This window comes from Exserohilum turcica, assembly GCF_000359705.1.
Source record: "Exserohilum turcica Et28A unplaced genomic scaffold SETTUscaffold_9, whole genome shotgun sequence".
NCBI classification, from domain to species: Eukaryota; Fungi; Ascomycota; class Dothideomycetes; order Pleosporales; family Pleosporaceae; genus Exserohilum; species Exserohilum turcicum.
Window position 1 is genome coordinate 1,938,770 of NW_007360310.1, and position 19,120 is coordinate 1,957,889.

At 55.2% G+C, this 19,120-nt stretch overlaps 6 protein-coding genes across 6 annotated transcripts; 2 read left to right on the forward strand and 4 right to left on the reverse strand.

The window, feature by feature from the left end:
* Positions 1–630: 630 nt before the first annotated feature.
* Positions 631–951, reverse strand: SETTUDRAFT_100217 (uncharacterized protein; the record flags this gene model as incomplete). Its single annotated transcript, XM_008033491.1, has 1 exon — positions 631–951. One exon carries the CDS (start codon positions 949–951, stop codon positions 631–633), a length of 321 nt encoding a protein of 106 aa, XP_008031682.1.
* Positions 952–2,644: 1,693 nt separating this feature from the next.
* Positions 2,645–3,118, reverse strand: SETTUDRAFT_24688 (uncharacterized protein; the record flags this gene model as incomplete). The annotated part of the gene is made up of 1 exon (XM_008033033.1): positions 2,645–3,118. The coding sequence occupies one exon, from the start codon at positions 3,116–3,118 to the stop codon at positions 2,645–2,647; it is 474 nt and encodes a 157-aa protein (XP_008031224.1).
* A 1,444-nt stretch (positions 3,119–4,562) lies between these two features.
* Positions 4,563–5,129, forward strand: SETTUDRAFT_166523 (uncharacterized protein). The gene has a single exon (XM_008033492.1). The coding sequence runs from the start codon at positions 4,592–4,594 to the stop codon at positions 4,832–4,834; it is 243 nt and encodes an 80-aa protein (XP_008031683.1). The 5' UTR covers positions 4,563–4,591; the 3' UTR covers positions 4,835–5,129.
* A 5,493-nt stretch (positions 5,130–10,622) lies between these two features.
* Positions 10,623–14,004, forward strand: SETTUDRAFT_166530 (uncharacterized protein). Its single transcript, XM_008033493.1, has one exon. The coding sequence runs from the start codon at positions 10,650–10,652 to the stop codon at positions 13,569–13,571; it is 2,922 nt and encodes a 973-aa protein (XP_008031684.1). The 5' UTR covers positions 10,623–10,649; the 3' UTR covers positions 13,572–14,004.
* Positions 14,005–14,228: 224 nt separating this feature from the next.
* Positions 14,229–16,387, reverse strand: SETTUDRAFT_166532 (uncharacterized protein). Its single transcript, XM_008033494.1, has 4 exons — positions 16,308–16,387; positions 15,997–16,218; positions 15,204–15,536; positions 14,229–15,098 (listed from the first exon to the last, which is right to left on the reverse strand). Exons 1-4 carry the CDS (start codon positions 16,355–16,357, stop codon positions 14,729–14,731), a joined length of 975 nt encoding a protein of 324 aa, XP_008031685.1. The 5' UTR covers positions 16,358–16,387; the 3' UTR covers positions 14,229–14,728.
* Positions 16,388–16,962: 575 nt separating this feature from the next.
* SETTUDRAFT_36061 (uncharacterized protein) lies at positions 16,963–17,349 on the reverse strand (the record flags this gene model as incomplete). The annotated part of the gene is made up of 1 exon (XM_008033087.1): positions 16,963–17,349. One exon carries the CDS (start codon positions 17,347–17,349, stop codon positions 16,963–16,965), a length of 387 nt encoding a protein of 128 aa, XP_008031278.1.
* Positions 17,350–19,120: the final 1,771 nt, after the last annotated feature.

Genomic DNA, 19,120 nt, shown 5'->3' on the forward strand with positions numbered 1-19,120 from the left:
GATTGGTTGGGGACATGGCCGGGGGGCGGACTTGGGACAAGGACAGTGCGTCGGGCGTTGGCAAGCCAAAGGAAAAAAAAAGGGAAATCACGATGTGCACAGAGGAAATTGGTGGCCATGAATCTTGGGGTGCACCATGCGTCGCAAATGGTGCGCGCAGGTGCCCTGATTGTCATTGTGATGTGCTCGAAGAATATCGAGTATATGGATATCTAAAAACAGAACTTGTGCCATAGACCATTGATCCCTGAAGCTTGTGTACATTGAAGTGAATGGATGATACATGATTTCCAGCGTGCTTGAGCTGCACGTGATATACAGCCAAGTTGCCGGTTAAACGAGTGACAGTAAAAAGAAGGTGGTCAAAAAGGAGAGCTCATTGGATCCCCGTAGCCATCCCCCGCGCATACAACGTGAGAGAGGGGCGGGGCGAATCCCAGACGGCAACCTCAGAAAAGCAAACAAGTAGCTTCCTTTCCATAGACTCCAACCATCGGTGCCTGCCTGATGCGAACAGAAGAAGAAATCGTAACATGGTCGTTAGAAGCGCTGACCCGGCCTGCGCTAGCGAGATATCAGAATCTGGGTATTTGGGTAGTGGTTTGATTGTGATGTGCTATGAGGGGCAGCTTAGACGACGGACCACGAGGCCTTGAGGCGGGTGGCCTCGGTGAGACCAAGGGCCTTCCATGCGCCGCGCGAAAGGTCAACGTCGTCGGGGCCCTTGCAGCCGGGGCAGAGGTCCAGGATCTTGGCCTTGACCGAGGCGCCGTTGTACTTGACCTCAATCTCGGTTCCGCACCATGGGTTGCTGGAGGCGCCCGTCATGACATTGTAGGTAGATCCACCCTTGGCGTCCCAGGCTGACTGGGCAATGGCAACAACCAGCATGTCGTCGGTGAGGTTGACACCGCAGGCACCGGGAGCACCAGTGTTGTCGTAGACGGTCATGTCGACGTTGGAGAAGCTCAGGCCAGCAGCAATTGAGGTGGTGGAAGCGTACCCACCAGTGGCAGGTTCAGGAGCTGCAGCACTAGGAGCAGGAGCGCTGGGAGCGGGAGCAGGAGCCTCGACCTTGGCTGGACTGGGAGAGGGAGCAGGAGCCTCGGGAGCAGGCTGGGGCTCAGGAGCCGGCTGAGGTTCGGGAGCCGGCTGAGGTTCGGGAGCAGGCTGAGGCTGGGGCTGGGGGGAGGGAGAAGGAGAGGGAACTGGGGCTGGGCTGGGCATCTCGACTGCTGAGGTGTAGGCTGGGGCAGCAGGAGAGCTGGGAGCAGGAGGGCTGGGAGCAGGAGGGCTAGGAGCAGGAGGACTGGGAGCGGGAGGGTTGACAGCGGGAGGGCTGGCAATCGGAGCGGGAGCAGGAGCAGGAGCAGGAGAAGGCTGAGGAGCGAGAGAGGGCTGAGGAGCAGCAGAGGGCGAAGCAGCTGGGTATCCCGCGGGCGAGCTAGTCGGGGCTGGCTTCTGCTGCTCGTAAAAGGCACCGGCGCTGGAAGTGGGAGAGGCAGCAGGCGTAGAGGCAGCAGGCTCGTCGCCGTAGACGGTGGTGTAGACAACGACTGTCTCAGTGACAATCTCGGTCTTGTAGACGAGAGCGCGCCTGTCGAAAGGCGCGGCAGCGGCCATGGTGCCGAAGAGCAGGGCGGAGAGGACGGTGGAGGCCTTCATTTTGAGTTTGGTTTTGGAGTTTGTGTTTTTTAGGAGTTTGTGTTGTTATCGGATAGGGTTTTTGGTTTGTTTGACACGGCGCAAGGCGTGGTGATGGGTATGTTGTTGAGTGAGAGATATGGGCAGGGAATGACTGAACTGGCTAGCAGCTCGAGTGTTGTGGGTGTATGATGTCGCGTTGACAAGGAGTGTAAGACACAAAGTCTTTGAGGGAGCGTGAGCCAAATGAATGAAGAGTAAGCCTCAAGCCTGCAGAAAGAATGATACAGGAGGGAGGGGAAAGGAGGGAAATATAGAAGGAAAGGCCGAACAGAGAAGAGAGCGTGAGTGTGGTGGAGAGGACTAGCAGAGGGAGGGTGGGAGGCGTGGGTTCACACGAGCCTCGACGCTAGGCGGCGAGCCAGGCCGGGCACGGGCCGCCGACTTACTTAGCCCCAAGACTAGCACTAGCACCAGCATAGTAGCAGCTAGCAACGTGCCTGGCCGGTTGCATGGCATGGCAGGGCCTCGCATCCACACACACACACACACACACACACACACACACACACACAGCTCGACGCCGCACGACGCCGAGCGGTCGCAGTCGCAGTCGCGTCGACGTCGGGTGTGCACGCCTGGTTGCAGACAGGATGGGTCGGTGTGGCGCTGCGTCGCCGGGCCGGGCGGTGGTGGAACGGCGTCGTGTCCCTGGCGCGCTCAACAGCTGCTGCTGCTGCATGTGTATGTAGGTGTAGGGCGGCCATTCGCCAGTGGGCGCAGCAGCCGCTGCACGCTGGGGCATTGCGCACACTGGCACTCGCACCCACGCCCGCCCTCGCACTTGCTTCTGTGCGTGTTCAGGCAGGTCATGCGACGGCGTCTTTTATTTTTGTGGTTTTGCTGTGCGCTGACGGGCAGGCTGAGAGAGAGAGTGTGTGTACAGCAGCCAAATGAGGCAGGGCATCAAAATATCGCATGCGGGCGGGGGTGCGCGGTTTCATGCGGCCGCAAGCGGCAAGGCTGGGGGCGACGTGGGAGCCAATGGCAGCGCTGTTCCTGACGATCTCTGCGTCTTTAGCCTCAGCCCGCCAGGGGCACGGCGGCTGGCAGCTGAGGGTGAAGGCCGGGTCAAGGGCAGGCCAGAGTATACGGCAGTGTGAGTCGAGCAAGACGAGGCCATGGGCGCACTCTCGCACTCTCGCACTCTCGCGCGCACTCTCTGCACTGCATCACGGCCCTCGGCTACACGTGTGCCGGGCGACTCGCGCCATTCCCCGCTCTCGCAGGCGTACGGGCCCCGGTTGACGACAGCCAGCGACACGGCCGGGCGCGTGCCAGGCGGCGGCCTCGTCAGCCCTTGTGCTGCTTGAGCCTCTGCATTCTGCATCCGCCGCCTGTCGATTGGTGCCAGCGCCCAGTGGAGCCCAAGTGCAACAGAAGCTGCCGCCGCTGCTGCTGCTGCTGCTGACATGTCGCCTGCTCCGGGCCTCGGGCACCATTGCCATGGCATTCTGCCTGCCACGGCCACTGCCACGGCCACGGCCACGGCCACGGCCACATGCAAAATGCAGACGCACTGGAAATGAACAGTGGGGCGCCTGCAGCTGCGCACAAGTCCGACTGGGCGGCTGCCGTTCCGCGCGGCTCCCGCCTGCCTGTGCCTGCTGGTGCCTGCTGGTGCCTGCCTGTCGTGTCTTATCCACTTATCGATTGCGATAGCTACCCTTCTCCACCTCGCTTCCCTCGCTTCCCCCTCGCATCCTCGCATCCTCGCATCCACATCTCCTCGCATCTCCTTGGCCTCCTCTCCATGCCGTCACCTCGACTTTGCTGCCACCGCTCTGCCACCGTCTCGCCCTGACCGCCTCTCCCTGCACATGCTGCGCTCCTGCTTCCACCGCCACCACACAGCGACCCTCTACTTGCTTTTTTCGGCCTGTCCATCACGTGAAAACCCCCCGTAGCATCTACGCCCTGTACCCCCAGATGCGAGCACCAGCAAACTCAAGCAGTGACATCGACACGTGCCATGACACGTGCTGACGCCACACCACGTCTACAGCACAACTCAAATTTTCTGAAAACTCTACCCATGGTCTGTCCTCCCCCCTCGCAAAGACCCCAAGTTCACCGGTTGTACCCCGTTTTTTCCTCTGGGTCCATCTCCACTGGTCCAGACGCTTGGGGTAATCCGCTGCTTTCCTCTTGCGTAATGCATCCCCGATAGGCCTGAAGAGACTTCTGTCACCCTAACCACGGTCTAGAATATTCTCGGTCCACTGCAAAAAATCTCGTCCATTTCATCATGCCATCTTGGTACTCTACCCAATCGCCATGGTTGCTTTTTGCCGCTTCCTGCACTGCATGACGCAGGCACCCAGTCTTTTATCCCGACAACCGCCTACCCTGTAATCCGCTGGTCATGATTACTTTTTTTTCCGCCAGATGCCCTTTTCCCTCTCTGCATATATGCCATCACTTGCTGCATGCACTAGCAACAGTTCACTCAACATCTCCATCGTCCGTGAGGGGTCTACGCAACATGCAACCCCTGCCGACATGGCTATCCTGGATAGTCGGCACACGTCCTCGGCCCTACACTACCAACCCTTCCTCACACCATGCACCAACACCACTCACAGCGAGAAGAAGAAAAACACCCACCCTCACACACCGATGACGCTCCGGGTAAATCTGCACTGCCCGCCTAATTCCGCGCCACTGCCTAGCAAAACTTGACCAGCTTCAATATTGCAATGACAATGTTGAGACCACAGCATCCTTGGCCCACACATGGCCGCTCAAACACAACTGCTCTGCAAAATTTCACGCCTGCCTGGCCACATTCACATTGCTTCTTTTGCTCTTGCGGAGATTGCACTCGCTCGCCCAAGGCCTGCCAGCACTCCAGCCTGCTTACACCTACTCAATTGGTACAACGGCCATGTCTCGACTGCTGTTGTCATGTCTTTTTTTTCGCCTACTGTTACTTTTCCCCCTTCAGCTCATCTCCACCACAAAGTCTCACTTCCCACGTGATGCTAGTACCGTGTTTGATTCGTCGCTCTTGCAAATTTTCAATATTCCAACCAGCCAGTCAAAACGGCCCTGCTACGTGGTTACTCAGCCGCACGCCACAGAGTCATGTTTCTTTGTTGCTGGCAGAGACACGTGCACCGCTGCTTGAGGCAATTTTCACGTCTTGAGGAAAATCTCTCCAATTTGAGGCAATTACTCCATGTACAGCTGCCTGAGGGAACCACGGTGTTGCGTTGCGTTGCATTTGGGCTTTGGTCATGCATTTTGCTGCAAAAGGATGGCATGTGCTGTATCTAGTGCTCAGACATGCCAACCACGACCACTCTCTTCACCTCTGATCTCCATTATGAAACCGGTCAATCTTCTTCTCATATTTAGTTCCAAACCTTGATATTACTCACAACTTAATATATTGTAACCAAACCCTCTCCGCATTCCTCACACTCCTGCATACAATCACCACTTCTCAAACCGAACAACCTAGAGTTGCATAAAAGACTGAGTCTCTGTAGATAGAACGCACAACCCTTGTAAATAGCCACCTTGGGCATCTCGATACTGCTATAAGCTTGGCTCTGTCCACATGCCCCCGGGAGCTTGTAAGTAGAGACGATAAATGCAATACATTACACCACATCATATTACATCTTCGACCTTGTCAGGAAGTGTGTTCTATGCATCTTTATCTATATAGTTATTTTTTTGTCAATCAACTTCAATTGGAAAGACCACGTCGTAGTCTCCGACATGATGGAATAACAGTATGTAATTGGTAAGCTGCTGCTTTGGCCTATATTCAATATTCTTTGTAGGGTAAAAATGCATAACGTGGTTCATAAGCGAGTCGGTCACCCAAGCGAGTCGGTCACTCCCCACCAGCGCGTCGACGTTGACACGTTATCACAGTCTTTTATTATAGTCAATAAACTATTGCAATATACCAAATTAATTGTTAGAATCGCTACTATCACTTACACTATCTATCTCAACTACGCAGGTACGAGCGTTGTGTCTAGTCTGCTTGCAACGCCCGCACCGCCGCTCTCCTCGCACCCTCTTCGACGCACTCTCACCATCACCACGACTGCTACCCGCCTGTTCAGCTAATACTTCTTGTACTTCGCCTACAGTAAGAGTCTCTTCTGTCCGTACGTATCGCCGCTTGCGGCTCTTACGCTTATTTGCTGTGTCTAGAGCCTCTCGAAGAGCAGCTACTTCCTCCCTCATAAGCGTCATCTCATGTGCTATTTGCTGAGCCCCTTTACTTAGCTGTACAACCTTCTCGTCAAGAGAATTTGCAGAAGACCTAGGGCGGTTTCTTACTCTCTGTCGAATAAGAGTACTTTGAGCCTCAACCTCGCGCGCGTTGCGTGGTGTCTGCGCCTGCCAGGCGGCTGTCCGTCGTGGTGATTGTACTGGCGTCTGCACCACTACATCAAGCTTAGATAGCACAGCCTGTGGGTCATGTGGGACTAGACCAGCGCCTCTAAAGCCAGCTTGGATATTCTCCTTTGTAATAGACTGCTCAAAAGCAGCCTTAAAGGCTGGTAGGAAGGTCTCCTTGCTGATATAGTGGGTGCGGTTGCGTGCCAAGCCTGAAACAGCGTCGCCATACTTGCGCTTTAATGGCGAGAAGCAGGCGACGTCAAGGGGCTGCAACAGGTGAGACGAGTGTGGAGGCATGCAGAGAAGAATAATATTCTTCTCCTTGCAAAGATCTTGAAATTCGATGGAGCAGTGGCTCTTATGGCCGTCAATAATAAGTAGTTGATACCCACCTACAGTAGAGCTCTTTGTATAGGTATTAAAGTGCTCTAACTAGGCAAGACCAAGCTAATTATTCGTCTAGCCATTAGGACTAACTTTAAGAACCTAGTTAGCAAGCAAATTCTCAAACTAGACGTTAATAAGCACCTTGCCCGCAAAGACAACAAACAGTGGTATCTGGCGACCCAACGCGCCCACGCCTTGGATCACAGTAACCCACTCACGGTTGCCTAGCTGTATCCGCTTCTTTTTCCTATATCCTTCTAAGCCTGTGATTAATAACTGTAATAAAATCTTGCCTATCATAAAGCTAGTTTCGTCAAAGTTGTAGATATCGTCGTCCACAATACCCCACTTCTGCCTTGTCGCCTGGACTAAGTCAAACCAGCGCTGGATAGCCACTGGGTCCTCGCAGGCGGCTCGCTAGTAATCATAGGGACGGCTCCAGCGCGTACGGAGCTCAGCAGTCCGCCTAACAAAGTTGTCAACCCAATTCTTGCCAATAGGGTTGCCACCACGCTCCTCTAACAGTTTATTGGCCATTGCTCGAACCTCAGCCTTTGTAGGGGCAAATCCACGCGCAGACTCTTCAAAAATACGTCTAATAATAGCCTCCTCTTCTAACTTATTTAGGCGCTTTGAATTCGGTTCACAGTCGCGTCGGGGGCGCTTTCCAGCCTGTCGATCAGATATTGTACTTTAAGGCACGTTATAGATAGAGGCAGCGCGTCTTTAGCTTTAAACACGTTGTAATTGGATATTAAAAAGAGCAAGTTAAAGATCTAATTTAGGATAAGTTAATTAATAGTTGTGTTGTTGAGACATAACGCGTTGTAGTATCAACGCCGACGCGCTGGTGGGGAGTGACCGACTCGCTTGGGTGACCGACTCGCTTGGGTGACCGACTCGCTTATGAACCACGTTAATGTCATTTATCTATTATAACCTAACAAGATAACAAGAACACAGTGTTCATCTTCTTGCGCTGTTTCTTATTTCGTTATTCTCTCTTCCAGATACCAAGCCTGTTGTCAACGCAATAGTTGCACATATCTAACTCTTGCTGAATACAAATGCTCGAGAAATTCCGTCTTGTGAAAACATTCCTCCATGCCTACTAGACACTCGTGCATTTCAAAGCATTCACGTTGGAAAACCACGCCTCCTTGACTGTGTTAATGGTAGCGGATATGCATAGTGCCTTGGCTGCTTCTTTTCATGTACCATGTACTCTACCATGTCGTGCAGTCTGTTGCTTCAACATTAAACTTACTTTCAGAAACGCGAGACAGAAGTGCAAATACAAGTAAAAATTTTGAGATTTTTGTGCTAGACGAAGCCTCAACACCTATTATTATTATTATTATTACAGCACGCAGATGCATAGTCAATCACCGTCTTTCTCAAACCAACACCTACAATCATAAAGCCTGTTCTAGGCCTCTTTCGCGTTTGAGATACTAGCAACATTTCTCCCTATTTTGATCGTTCCATTGATTCTATCTCACACTGTCTGCCTCTTATCATCCAAGACTGAGTTAGCGGAATGGCGAACATGATAAACCTTGCCCTAATTTTTCACAATATCTTCAAATGCAGCAGTACTCTTATCTGCATATATGCTCCAGGATGGATCAGGTACACAGTTACAATTCTTTTGTAACAGGTGTGTCACCAGATACGTATTGCATAGATAATCTGCATGTAATAGCTACAACAATAAGTTTCCCTAAGAAGTATCTTACTATATGAATGCTTAGCAAAATCTACCAACATAGCTACAAATAGCATGTAACATATAGGTATGAGATTTACCAATGCCTTGATCCAAACAATACAGTCGCCTGTCACCTATTCTCTTGTGGGTGTTAACGCATATCATGTATATCTATACGCACTCTCCAAATTCCAGCATGGGAACGAGTTTCTGGATCAGGCGAGAACGAAGAAAAAGGCATACATGGAGTATCAACTTCAACAGATGAACATCACCGTCCGAGAGAAATTCTTAAACACATCAACGACTTCACTATACATGGCTCAAAGTACGCTCCGTGGAAATGACTCCTCAACCGTGATCAAATGTAACTGCTTAACCGCCAAAGTTAGAAGCCGTGCGTTCATACTAGTCTAATTACGTAAAGACGCTCTATCAAGGAAAGACTAGTATATGTTTAGTCCATCTCGTGATTGTCATCAGGTGCACTATGTTACCTGTGGGAGTTGATAGATTGATAAGTGGCTGGCTTAAGAGAGAATTGATCAGATTGCTTCTATCGTTTAAAACGTTTAAATTTATTGAAATGTACAGATATGCTAATATAAAGATATCCAGTCATTGATCAACACGTCTTATGATCTACTGATGATATATATGGTGTATCAAGTGTTGATCAAGGCCTGATCCATACTGCGACAGTATCATAGTCACGAATTCTTAAAGTACGCACGTCGGATACATGCAGTCTGTTTGTGATTCTATTGCTGTCCCCATTCAAGGGTACGCAAGCTACTACTACCAGATCCCCCTGCTGGGAATAGCATCTTGTTATTTTTCATGCTTATGATAGCCATCCTCGCGTAGGGCTGGCCTCAACTCTGTTTATTCAAGATCGCATCTCATCGCACTAGAGTTTCTGCTACCCCTGATGAAAGACCCGAAGAAACTACTTTGTTCCATAATAGCGCTCTTTTTCATTTGCATCTCGGCATGACAGATGCTTGATGACGCTTGTAATATGTTGTAGTATATCTAGTCTATAGTCGAAGAGGTTAGGGAATGAGTTCTCTTTCCTCTTCGACATTATAGCTGGCCGCATTCTAGGAGATACGGTACTTTTTGCAACAGGCAGATCTGCAACATTATAGAGAGAGCTGGGCACTGCTCCTCTTCCTTCATAGTCTCTTTCGCCTAAGATTGGTATCTAACCATATTTAATCTTCCACATTCTTCTCAAAGCATGTCCAACCAGATGGGTAAACCTAGTCTTTGTCTGTTGTTCTACAGCATGACCAGCTAATCTACTCTTCACTCAGATACTCTTCATGATAAGAATTTCTCCACACATACTGTCTATACAAACCAATTCCCCACCCTATGCCGGTATGAGAGTCCATGTCTCGGAACAGGCCCAAGAACAAGGTATTTGTCAATAAATATTCCAAATCTCCTGGCGCCACCTTTGACGTTGAGTGTGGTAGGGTCGACAAGAACGGTGATTGGTATATCCATTGCTTTTCCCTAGCTGAGCACGATCAGGTAACGGCATGTTGGTGTGGGTGAAGGCACACCCTCAGTCTCCAGCCATCGAGTGAAAAGTGACCACGAATGGACAACCGTGGTTTCTTTTGGCACAACTGGGTGTGTAGTGAATTTCGGTATCTGATTCTCCCATGTGCTGCATGCGCTGCTACTCTTGGATGATTCACTTCGCCAGCACGAGCCGCAAGCCGGTTTCAGGCATCCCATGTCATGGTCTCCCGGACCGACCAGGCGCCAGTGTGAGTCAACGGCCCTGTCAGACTGCGGTTCTGGACTACCAGACGTTGGCACGCTGAAAGCGGTCCAGATGGAGATCTTCGACGTGCACGACAAAACAAAATGCGGAGTGGGTGGCTGGGCGGTGTCGATCATCTTCGATGAACTTGCTAGCTGCCGCGGGCAGAGTCTTGGCGGCCGGTCAGCACGCGGCTCTACTGCGCATTCATGTTTCGTCATCTTCTGTGTGGGCCAGGCAGGCACATTCATGTTCATGGACACCTCCCCAGCCACCGCGTCTGCCCTCTGCCCTCTGCCCTCTGCGACAAGTCCTGTCGCGTGCCTCTGCCCGGCTGCCCTGAAGTCGCAGTGCATCCCTGCCCCGCCTGTCATCGCCGCCCAACCCCCCCCCCCCGGCGTCCTGGATGCGCTCGCCATTCACCCGCCCACCTCACCCACCAGCCCATCTCGCCCGCCTTGCCCGCTGACGGCGCGCCCCTCTCGAGAGACGATTGCCGCCTTCACTCGGCTATCTCTGATCTTCGCGCGACGAAGCCGTCTATTACTTGCATAGACTAGCCTCTGTGGCTTACTGCACCGAGCACTACCACCGAGCCCGTGCTTTGTTTCACCTCTTAGGTTACCACCACGACTGGCCGCTCTCCCCTCGGAACTCGACACACTCGCGCAACCCCTAACACGCTCGTCTCCATACATAATGTCCCTTACCGACTCCGAGCTCGAGCTCGTCAGCTCCGAACTGCGGGGCAACAACGACGACATTCCTGAGGAGCCCGACATGATCCTCTCATCAGATGCCGAGAACGGCGAGTCGTTTGCCCCTCCACCACGCATCGCCGCACGCTTCTATCGTCACTCCGCAAACCGCCGCAAGTCGTCGGCCGCATCGTCGCGCCGCAACTCCATATCCTCGACGCATTCGCACACATCGAACCGATCGTTTCGCAACAACTGCCAGAGCCACCAAGTCGCGCAGCACCTCCGCCGCGCCTCCATACTCGAGGATCGCAAGGCAAGACTGGCAGACCGCGCAGCACATGCCGAGCAGGTCAGGCTGCGTGCTGCCTTGGCCAAGGCCGCCCCGCGTGGCTCCAACAGCGAAGAGCGAGCCCTGGCGGCAAAACAGGCCCGCGAGAAGCACCTCGCACAGGTTGCCGCCTCGTGTGCCGAGGAAGTGAGGAGGGCCAAGAAGATTGCTGAAGACATGAAGGAGCGCAAGGCTGCCGAAGAGCGGAGATATCGCATGGAAATGGAGGAGAAACTGGCCGAGGCCGAGAAGAGAAGACTGGAATACAAGCGCAATCCCCGACGCCCAAGGACCGCCAGTTCGCCTCCAGCCAGTCTAAAACCACGCACCCAGCGGCCCGTCTTGACCATCGAGGACGCAGCCAAGAGGATCCAGGCCGCCTGGCGAACAAAGGTCAGGCGCGATATTGTTAGAGAATGGCTGAAACTCGGTCTGTCGATTGAGATGGTGCAAGAGACCAGTTTCGATGTTATCACTGGCATGCTCGCAGATGAGAAGCTGCTCAAGACGACTGATAGGATCATGACGCTGTTTGTGCTACTACCCGACGCAGACCCAGCCCCCCGTAGTGCCGCCGTTAGGACATTCCTCTCCTCGTACCTTATTCTGGCACACCCCACACATGTTTTCAGCCGGGACGGCGACCAGGAGCAGGATCTCATCACCAAAGCCAAGGACCTTGTCATCAGCTTCGAGTCTGCCTTGGCCAAACTGACCAAGCTCAACTCGTACACCCCGTCACCCACACGCACCGAGACCGTTCTGCTCGCCCATAGCGCATTCGTTACCGCCTTCAACGACTGGAAATCCCGTGATTCGTCAGCGCTTATCGAGACCATGGTTGCTTCGTTTGTCAGCCTGGATGAAATATGGCAGAGCGTCAAGGATGCAACCGTCGACGAGGTGGCAAACGAATATCGAAATGGTATCCGGGATAACCAGGCTATATTGCTTAGTAGGATCAAGAAGTTGGCTGGGCCTGACCGGGCTCTTACCTTGATCAGGAAGGCCATACGTGAAAGCCGGAGGTCAAGGCCAAAGAAGAGGCTCGCAGGTGATACGGTTCGTCCGCGTGTGGCCAGCGACTCGACACCAGACTCTCCGCTGTCAGCCGAAAGCGCTGCCCATCAGGCAGAGGCCGCTTCCGAACTCGCGGCTTCTGGTCAGACCAATACCACTACTCAGGGTCACCAGGCCCAGTCGCTATCCAAGGTCTTCACAGTGGTCCCTGACAACCGCATACTTGTTCACGAGCTGTCTATTGACAAGGAATACCGCATTGATCCCTCACCTACCGCCGACCTTCGCGATGCTCTCAACCGCGAGCTTTGCGACGCCATGCGACGAGGCTTCGAAGAGGGTGGTAGTGCAAACTGGACCACTGCCATGGCAGAAAACATACGGGGCAAGCTGTTACGGCTGCTGAAGCCTGGCAACTCGATGCATACCCTCATCTCCGAGACACTGGATCCCGAGCATATCAGTCGGCAGTGCAGTCAAGGCGTCTTCTCGTACGCCAAGTTCTTTGGCTTCATTGCCGGTATCCTGCCCAAGCTTTGCGCTCCCTTCCGAGACGCAGAGGTCCAGTTGCTCGCGGAAGAACTGAAGGAAGAGGGCGATCTTTCCAGCATGATTGAGAAGCTGTTCAAGGTGCTCCACATTATCGACCTTCTCTCCTTGGACTACTCAAACTTCCTTCTGATGAACGCCGCTCCCACGCTCATCAAGGAGGCTATCGGCTACGAGCAACGCATGTTCACGCAGGACCTCGAGGAGGGTAAAATCACTCTGGACCGCACGCGCCGCTGGTGGCGCAGTGCCGCAGTCAATATGCACACCGAGGCTGATCGCCGTGACCCATGGAGCCAGGCCAATCCCATCAATCGTCCCACGGCGCACAAAATCTATGCACGCGGTCTTGTCGATCTCGCTATCGCAACGCCACCGCTCCGAGAGTCCGAACTGCCCGAGACACTGGAACTGGACCGCGCACGCATAGCCCGGATCCGCGAGGACGCGCTTCGCATCACGACGATTGGAGGCATTCTGCTCACAGCCAAAAACCTGCTCAAGCGGGATGTGCGCTCGCAGTGGAAGTCGGAAGCTAGCAAGATGTGGCTGGTGCTCAAGGAGAACGGATACATGTCTGATGCCTCAACGGCTGGCAAGATCTCGTCTCTTCTCGAGTCTTCACGCAACATGCCACCGTCGACGCGGTCGCAGCTCTCATCGACCATCACGAGACTGCTTACGCAGGCCGAGGCGGGCAAGCTTTCGGACCCGGTCATGAAGGTGCTCTTCCAGCGGCTCAAGACACACATTTTCAACCGTGTGAGCGCCAGCAGCTCGGGCGAGCGGGTGCGAGCGGCCAGCACGGCGACCGAAGGCCTCGCCACGACGGGTCTCCCTGAATTCGTGTCGCAGGTGGCGGACATTTGCGACCAGCTCGGCAAGGTGGGCGAGGTGGACCGCAAGTGCCATGGCAAGTGGTACGAGGAGATTGCCGAGGAGATGGAGCGGCTGGGTGTCGAGGGCGGCGAGGAGCTTACGCGTTCGTCGAGCGTGGAGAGCTCCTCTTCGTCTTTGGTCTAGAAGGATATTGGACGCGTGGAAGGGAATCACCGTGGTGATTGGCGTTTTTTCTTTCTCCTCTCTTTGCTCATCATCCTCTTTCGTCCATGTGGGGGTTGAACTGGGATGACTGGTTGATTGGCTGATTGACTGACTGACTGACTGACTGACTGCCTGATTGATTTGACTGTACGCATTCCTTTGCTTTCTTTTTTTTTCTTTCGCTCTTGTCGTCATGGTCATGGTCATTGTCGTAGTTGTCGTCGTTCACTGCATGGCGCTGAGGCGTGGTTCTTTTTTCTTATCTCTTTCTCTTCTCATTTTTCCTTTTCTATCATTTTTCCTTTGGGGGGAGGGAGGGATGAGGGGGTGGCGGGACGAGGGAGATGGGAGGTGCTTTGAAACTTGCTGCAGAAGGTCTTTCTTTTCTTTCTGGTCTTTGTTCATGAGCACACACATACCAATTGGGAGGCAAGGAGGCTGGTTTTTCTTCTTGCGCTGTTGCTAGTCTATTTTTTCTTGCTTTTTCTGAGCGTGTTATGGTATACCAATTGCTTTGATTCGTGTTCTAAGTACTTGCTTGATGTATGCTTTACGTTGCTTTGCGTTGCTTTTGCGTTGTGCTCCATGTGATGTTTTTCTTTTCGCGTCTAGAGGTCATTTGGTAAGATTGTCTAATAGAGCGCCATAGATCAAAGAGTGGTAGGTAGATGGGCGCGAATTTCTTCACAAATGTACATATTCGAGGGAACACATGGCGAAAGGATGATTTTGATAGGCTGCGTGGCTGTCTTGTTGTCTAGCAGTTGGGATGACTGCTCCTGTGGTATTCACGTAAGGAAGAAGATGACAGACTCAGTACGGATCATCCAAGCCCACAAGCTGTTGTATCGGCCTAGCATGGTGCCTTATGATGGCGATTTTGACATGTAGACTGGGAGCCGGTAGATTGACTACGTGTTGAGTTTCAGCTGACTTGTGCATTCAGCGCTCCTTCATAGCGGGGATCTACTGCAAGAGCTGACATGGAAGCAAATAGGGCCGCTGAGCAAGTTGGAGTGATGGTCTTGAATATCACCGACAGCCGCGAGGCCATTGACGAGGATGCCACGTGGGGTCCTCTCCAACCCCTGCCTGGTCTACGGCCTGAGGCTCCAGAATCCGGCTGAATGGTAGTGTTAAAGATTCTCCCTGGAATGAGGCGCGCCTAGTGGGGGCTGGACTGGTGCCCCTGGAGGCCGACGTATGCCAAAGGTTGCTTTTCTTGCTTCGTCGATACGGCCCTTTGCAAGGCTGATACCGGGGACGACCCACTCGCCACAGCTGCATTGCATACCTTGCCAGGCATACTTGCCTACATTGGTATGGCACTTTGGGCACTCGAGGCGTCCGTCTAACCTGCCTTGTTCGAGCTCAGGTCGCATCCATGACAAGGGATCGATGAAATAGTGTGCACATTTGGCCGAAGCAGGGACTTGGGCCTCACTGTCTTTGGCATTTACAGACGACCCATGTGACAGTAAGTACTGCGACGTTGCGAGTGCGCGCCTAAAACACTGTAAGCGCTGTACACGCATTGGCGGCGGTAACGAAGGTGCAGGCTAACACTAGGGGGGGGGGAAGAAAGAGGCCTTATCGCGCGGACCCACTCACCTGCATTTACGGCATCGCAACTCAAAGCTTGAAGCCTCATCAGCGACATGCTCGTCTTCAAAGCGGATCTTGTCGGCGCCTGGGGCCTGGCCACAGGCACGGCTCAGCTCAATCTCGCGTTGGTAGACCCATCGCTGGTAGGCGGGCGTGTTTTCGACGTCTTCGGGCGTGTGCATGTCGGCATAGAGGTCGAGTTGCTTCATGAAGCCTGGGTTTGGCTCGCAGATGGACCGTGCTTGGCGAACGTGAGACAGGGCTTCCGAAGGGCTGATGTTGTGCTCTTGCATCAAATAAGCGATGACGACGGTAGCTGATCGCGACTTGCCCATGGCACTAGAAAATAGATTGTGGTTGGCATGAGGATTACGAGTGGCGGAGGCATGGCGAGCGAATAAGGCGTGGGGAGAGAGCGGTGTGGGTTTGGGAAAGAATTGCGGAACGGGGAAGGCGCAAGGCGGACGAGTGGGAGGGGAAAAACTGAATGTGACTGTGCAATAAATTGATGCAGGACACGAGGCGTGGGCGGGTGGGGGGTGGGGGTGAAGGAGAGAGAGGGAGACAGAGGGAGAGGGAGAGGGAGAGGGAGAGGGAGAGGGAGAGGGAGAAACAAGGAGGGAGAAACAAGGAGGGAGAAACAAGGAGAGATTGGACTGCATGCACGGCACCCAGTGGCAGGGCGCTGGGCCCGGCGTGTGGTGTGAAGATGGCAAAATTGCCAAGCAGGGCAGTCGGAAGCGGCGATCCAGGGTTGTGTGGATGCATGCTTGCTGACTGACTGACGGGGTTGACTTACCAGTGGACTAGGACGCCGCCACCTCCATGGAGCCCGTCACGGATGAAGCGGTTGGTGGCGGGGAAATGCTCGAGCAGATTTTCGTCGTCGACATCGTCGACCTCGACGACCATGTGCGCAAAGGGGGCGAACAGGTCTCGGTCCAGAGGGGTGCGCAGGACGGACAGGACGTGGGTAATGTTGGCTTGCTCCAGGGCTTCGCGTCGCCGCAGCGTGAACATGCTACGCAACTGGTTAGACAGTCGCCTGATGACCGCCCAGGACGCAGCCATGGGGGCTACTTGCAAACCATGGCTGCCGATATTACGTACCCACCAATATACAGATTGAGGTCGCCGGGGACGCGATCAATGAGGGCCATGATGCCGCTGCTGGTGCTGGTGCTGGTGCTGGTGCCCGGAAGGGGGGTGGCCCGACGGTGGTCGGAGGCCGGAGATGAGGGAATGTGGATCAGCAGGCTTGCACTTGCGACGAGGCGCGCAGCACAAGTGCCAGTGGGTGAAGGTGGAGGCGGCGGTGGTGGTGGTGGTGGTGGTGCATGGGAAATGGGAATGGCTATGGCTATGGCTATGGCGAAGGGCGCGGCTGCGGGTGCGAGTTTCTAATTTTCACCGAGGCCTTGGTTGGTTGGCGATGGCTTGCACATGTGCCCGCCCACGCCCACGCACACGCGCCCACGCTGCCACTGCCGCCCTTTGGCACTGCCAGCCCACGACCGAATGAATCGTCGTGGCTGGGCGACTGTGCTGCTGGGCGCCTCCATGGCCCGACACCAAGTCGTCGGAGGATTTTTTGCGTTACCTCTGCCTTGGTGGGTTGGCATCATTCCTTGTCGACGTCGTCATCACCACCATGGCCATGATGCTCGATGCGATTGGGCTGTCATGGCCACTGCCCACCCGTCATGCGAGCAGCGAGTGTCGTGGCCTACATAGACCTAGCGACGGCCTTTGCCACAGCGACATACTAGCAGCTAGCAGTAGTTGTGAACCATGCGCTCTGGCGAATGTCACTTGTCGTCGAGTCAGCGGAGGCTTCCGCAGGCCCGCGGAGCTGCAGACTGTGGATCAGGGACTGGGCGCAACGAGCATGGATGCGGGCTATAGGCCTTTGTGATTCTATACCTAGTAGTGTGTGGTTGGCGACCGAGTCGTCGTGTGGTGTGGGTGTGGCTAGAAGGATAGCGACGTTGGCGAGACGAGCACGGCGTGACATGGGCCGAAGCGACTGGCTGGTGGTGGTGGTGGTGGTGGTGCTGTGTAGTAGGTACATAGGTGTACACCTAGGACTAGATACAGGCGGCTGCTGGCGAGGCTGCGGTGGCGCCTCGTCCCGCATCTCGGCGAAGCGCATCATTCATTGCTTTGGGAGTAGGAGGACGGGTAGAGAAACGGTAGTTTGGCGTGTTGCGGACGGGCATGGGCATGGGCGAGGTGAATGAATCAATACGGGCCTGACGACATGGCCCATGACGGTGTGGTTCGCCGTGTCTCAAAGTGGCGGTACGGCCGGCTAGCTGGGCGTGGGCGTGGACGTGGACGTGGACGGAGCGCCCACGGCCCACCAGCAGGCCTTGGATGCGACTCGTAGTGGCAGTCCCGTCTGTTGCGCTCTTGCACTTGGGCAGGCTCGGCTTGCACCCGATACCCCAGAGTCGTGTGCATGCTGCCGCTCGTGGCAGCACGAGGCACCCTAGGACGAGAGGGCGAGGCCATTGGACTCAGCCCCGAACAGCAGATCTGTCATAGCTGCGGCGCCGCTGCACACACCAGCCGACCTGGACACGCCCTCCAAACCGCCCTGAGGCCGGCGTCTAATGGATCGCTGGGGGGACGTGTTCCCGCGGGAGGGGGGCAATGCGGCGGCGGCGGTGTTTCTGACGTTGTTGAGCATTACGGTACAAGTAATGGCGATTGTGGAATCGTCTAGCGCGGCGGTAGTCCTAGTGGATGTACAAGGACAAGCAGGCGGCGGGCGGGCGGCGGGCGAGGCAGAGGCGGGCAGGCGGGCAGGCAGAGGCAGAGGCAGAGGCAGCGCCGGGGCAGCAGCAGCAGCAGCAGGAAGAGGGGGGGAGGGGGCGCGACAAGGCCGGACAAGGCCAGACAGGGCCAGGCTGGGCAGGCGGATGAGCTGGTAGGGCTGCGAGGAGCTCCCTCAGCACCCGAGCCCGTGAAGGGGCTTGCTTGGCCGCCATTCTCCAGAGGATAATCAGCCATGGGAGGGCATGCCATGCCATGCCATGCCATGGGCGGCCGCGGCCCCCCCTCGCCCTCGCCCTCGCCCTCGTCGTCGCTCGCTGGCCTCGTTGCGCTCGCTCTCGCTCTGCACGCGCCCCCCTGGTGGGGCTGGGGAGTGGTAGGGCGGCCGAGGCGGGGCTGAGGCCGGCAGGCAGGCAGGCAGGCAGAGGCAGAGGGCGACGCCAGGCCGGCGTGCAACGGTGAGAGCAGAGAGGGGCGATGCTGGCTGGCTGACGAGGGTTGCATGGCCGGGATCTGACCAGCCAGACTGCTGTCCAACAGGCTGCGCCTCGATGGGGATGGGAGGGGGGAGGGGGGGAGAGTGTAGGGCAGGGCCAGGCAGGGCAGGATAGGGCAGGGCAGGGCAGGGCAGGGCAGGGCAGGGTGGAGGTGCAGGCGGCACAGCGTCAGATTGAGCGGTTGCGGGTTAGACTGGCACGCGGGTAGCGGAAGCGGTCGGTGCGGGTCCGTCTGAGTGAGCGAGCGTCCACCCCATCCCACGCTGCCGGGAAACTTCTGCCGGCACCCGCCCTCTGGCCATTGACACCTGAGCAGCTCCCAGGGCCACGCAGCGTTGCAACAACGACTAGCAAGCCCTATGCACGCCAGAGGGTCCGGCGTGAGCTTCACGCTTCACGCTTCTGGAAAAGGCAGAAACGACACCTACACGACTAAGGCCTGCATGCCCTGCCCGACCCCTGCCCGACACCGTCTCCACTTGGTTGCTCCGTGCCAGGAGTCCCGCGCTACGACCAATCACTGCCTGCAAGTGAGCCCAGCGTCGTGCTTAATGTCTAACCCACTCCCCAGTCGAGCATCTCTTTTCTCTTCCGTCTGCTGCTGCTGCTGCGCTGCTCGCTGCTCGCTACTGCTGCCGCCGTCGTGCC

What these genes read in the sequence shown, in the direction of transcription:
- SETTUDRAFT_166523 (XM_008033492.1), top strand. Translation starts at nt 4,592, where the DNA reads ATGTCTCGACTGCTGTTGTCATGTCTTTTTTTTCGCCTACTGTTACTT.
- SETTUDRAFT_166530 (XM_008033493.1), top strand. Translation starts at nt 10,650, where the DNA reads ATGTCCCTTACCGACTCCGAGCTCGAGCTCGTCAGCTCCGAACTGCGG.
- SETTUDRAFT_166532 (XM_008033494.1), bottom strand. Translation starts at nt 16,357, where the DNA reads ATGGCCCTCATTGATCGCGTCCCCGGCGACCTCAATCTGTATATTGGT. An exon ending in CTCAATCTGTATATTGGTGG is followed by an intron (nt 16,219 to 16,307) that starts GTACGTAATATC and finishes CCAGTTGCGTAG; the next exon opens with CATGTTCACGCTGCGGCGAC. An exon ending in GGCGGCGTCCTAGTCCACTG is followed by an intron (nt 15,537 to 15,996) that starts GTAAGTCAACCC and finishes TCTATTTTCTAG; the next exon opens with TGCCATGGGCAAGTCGCGAT.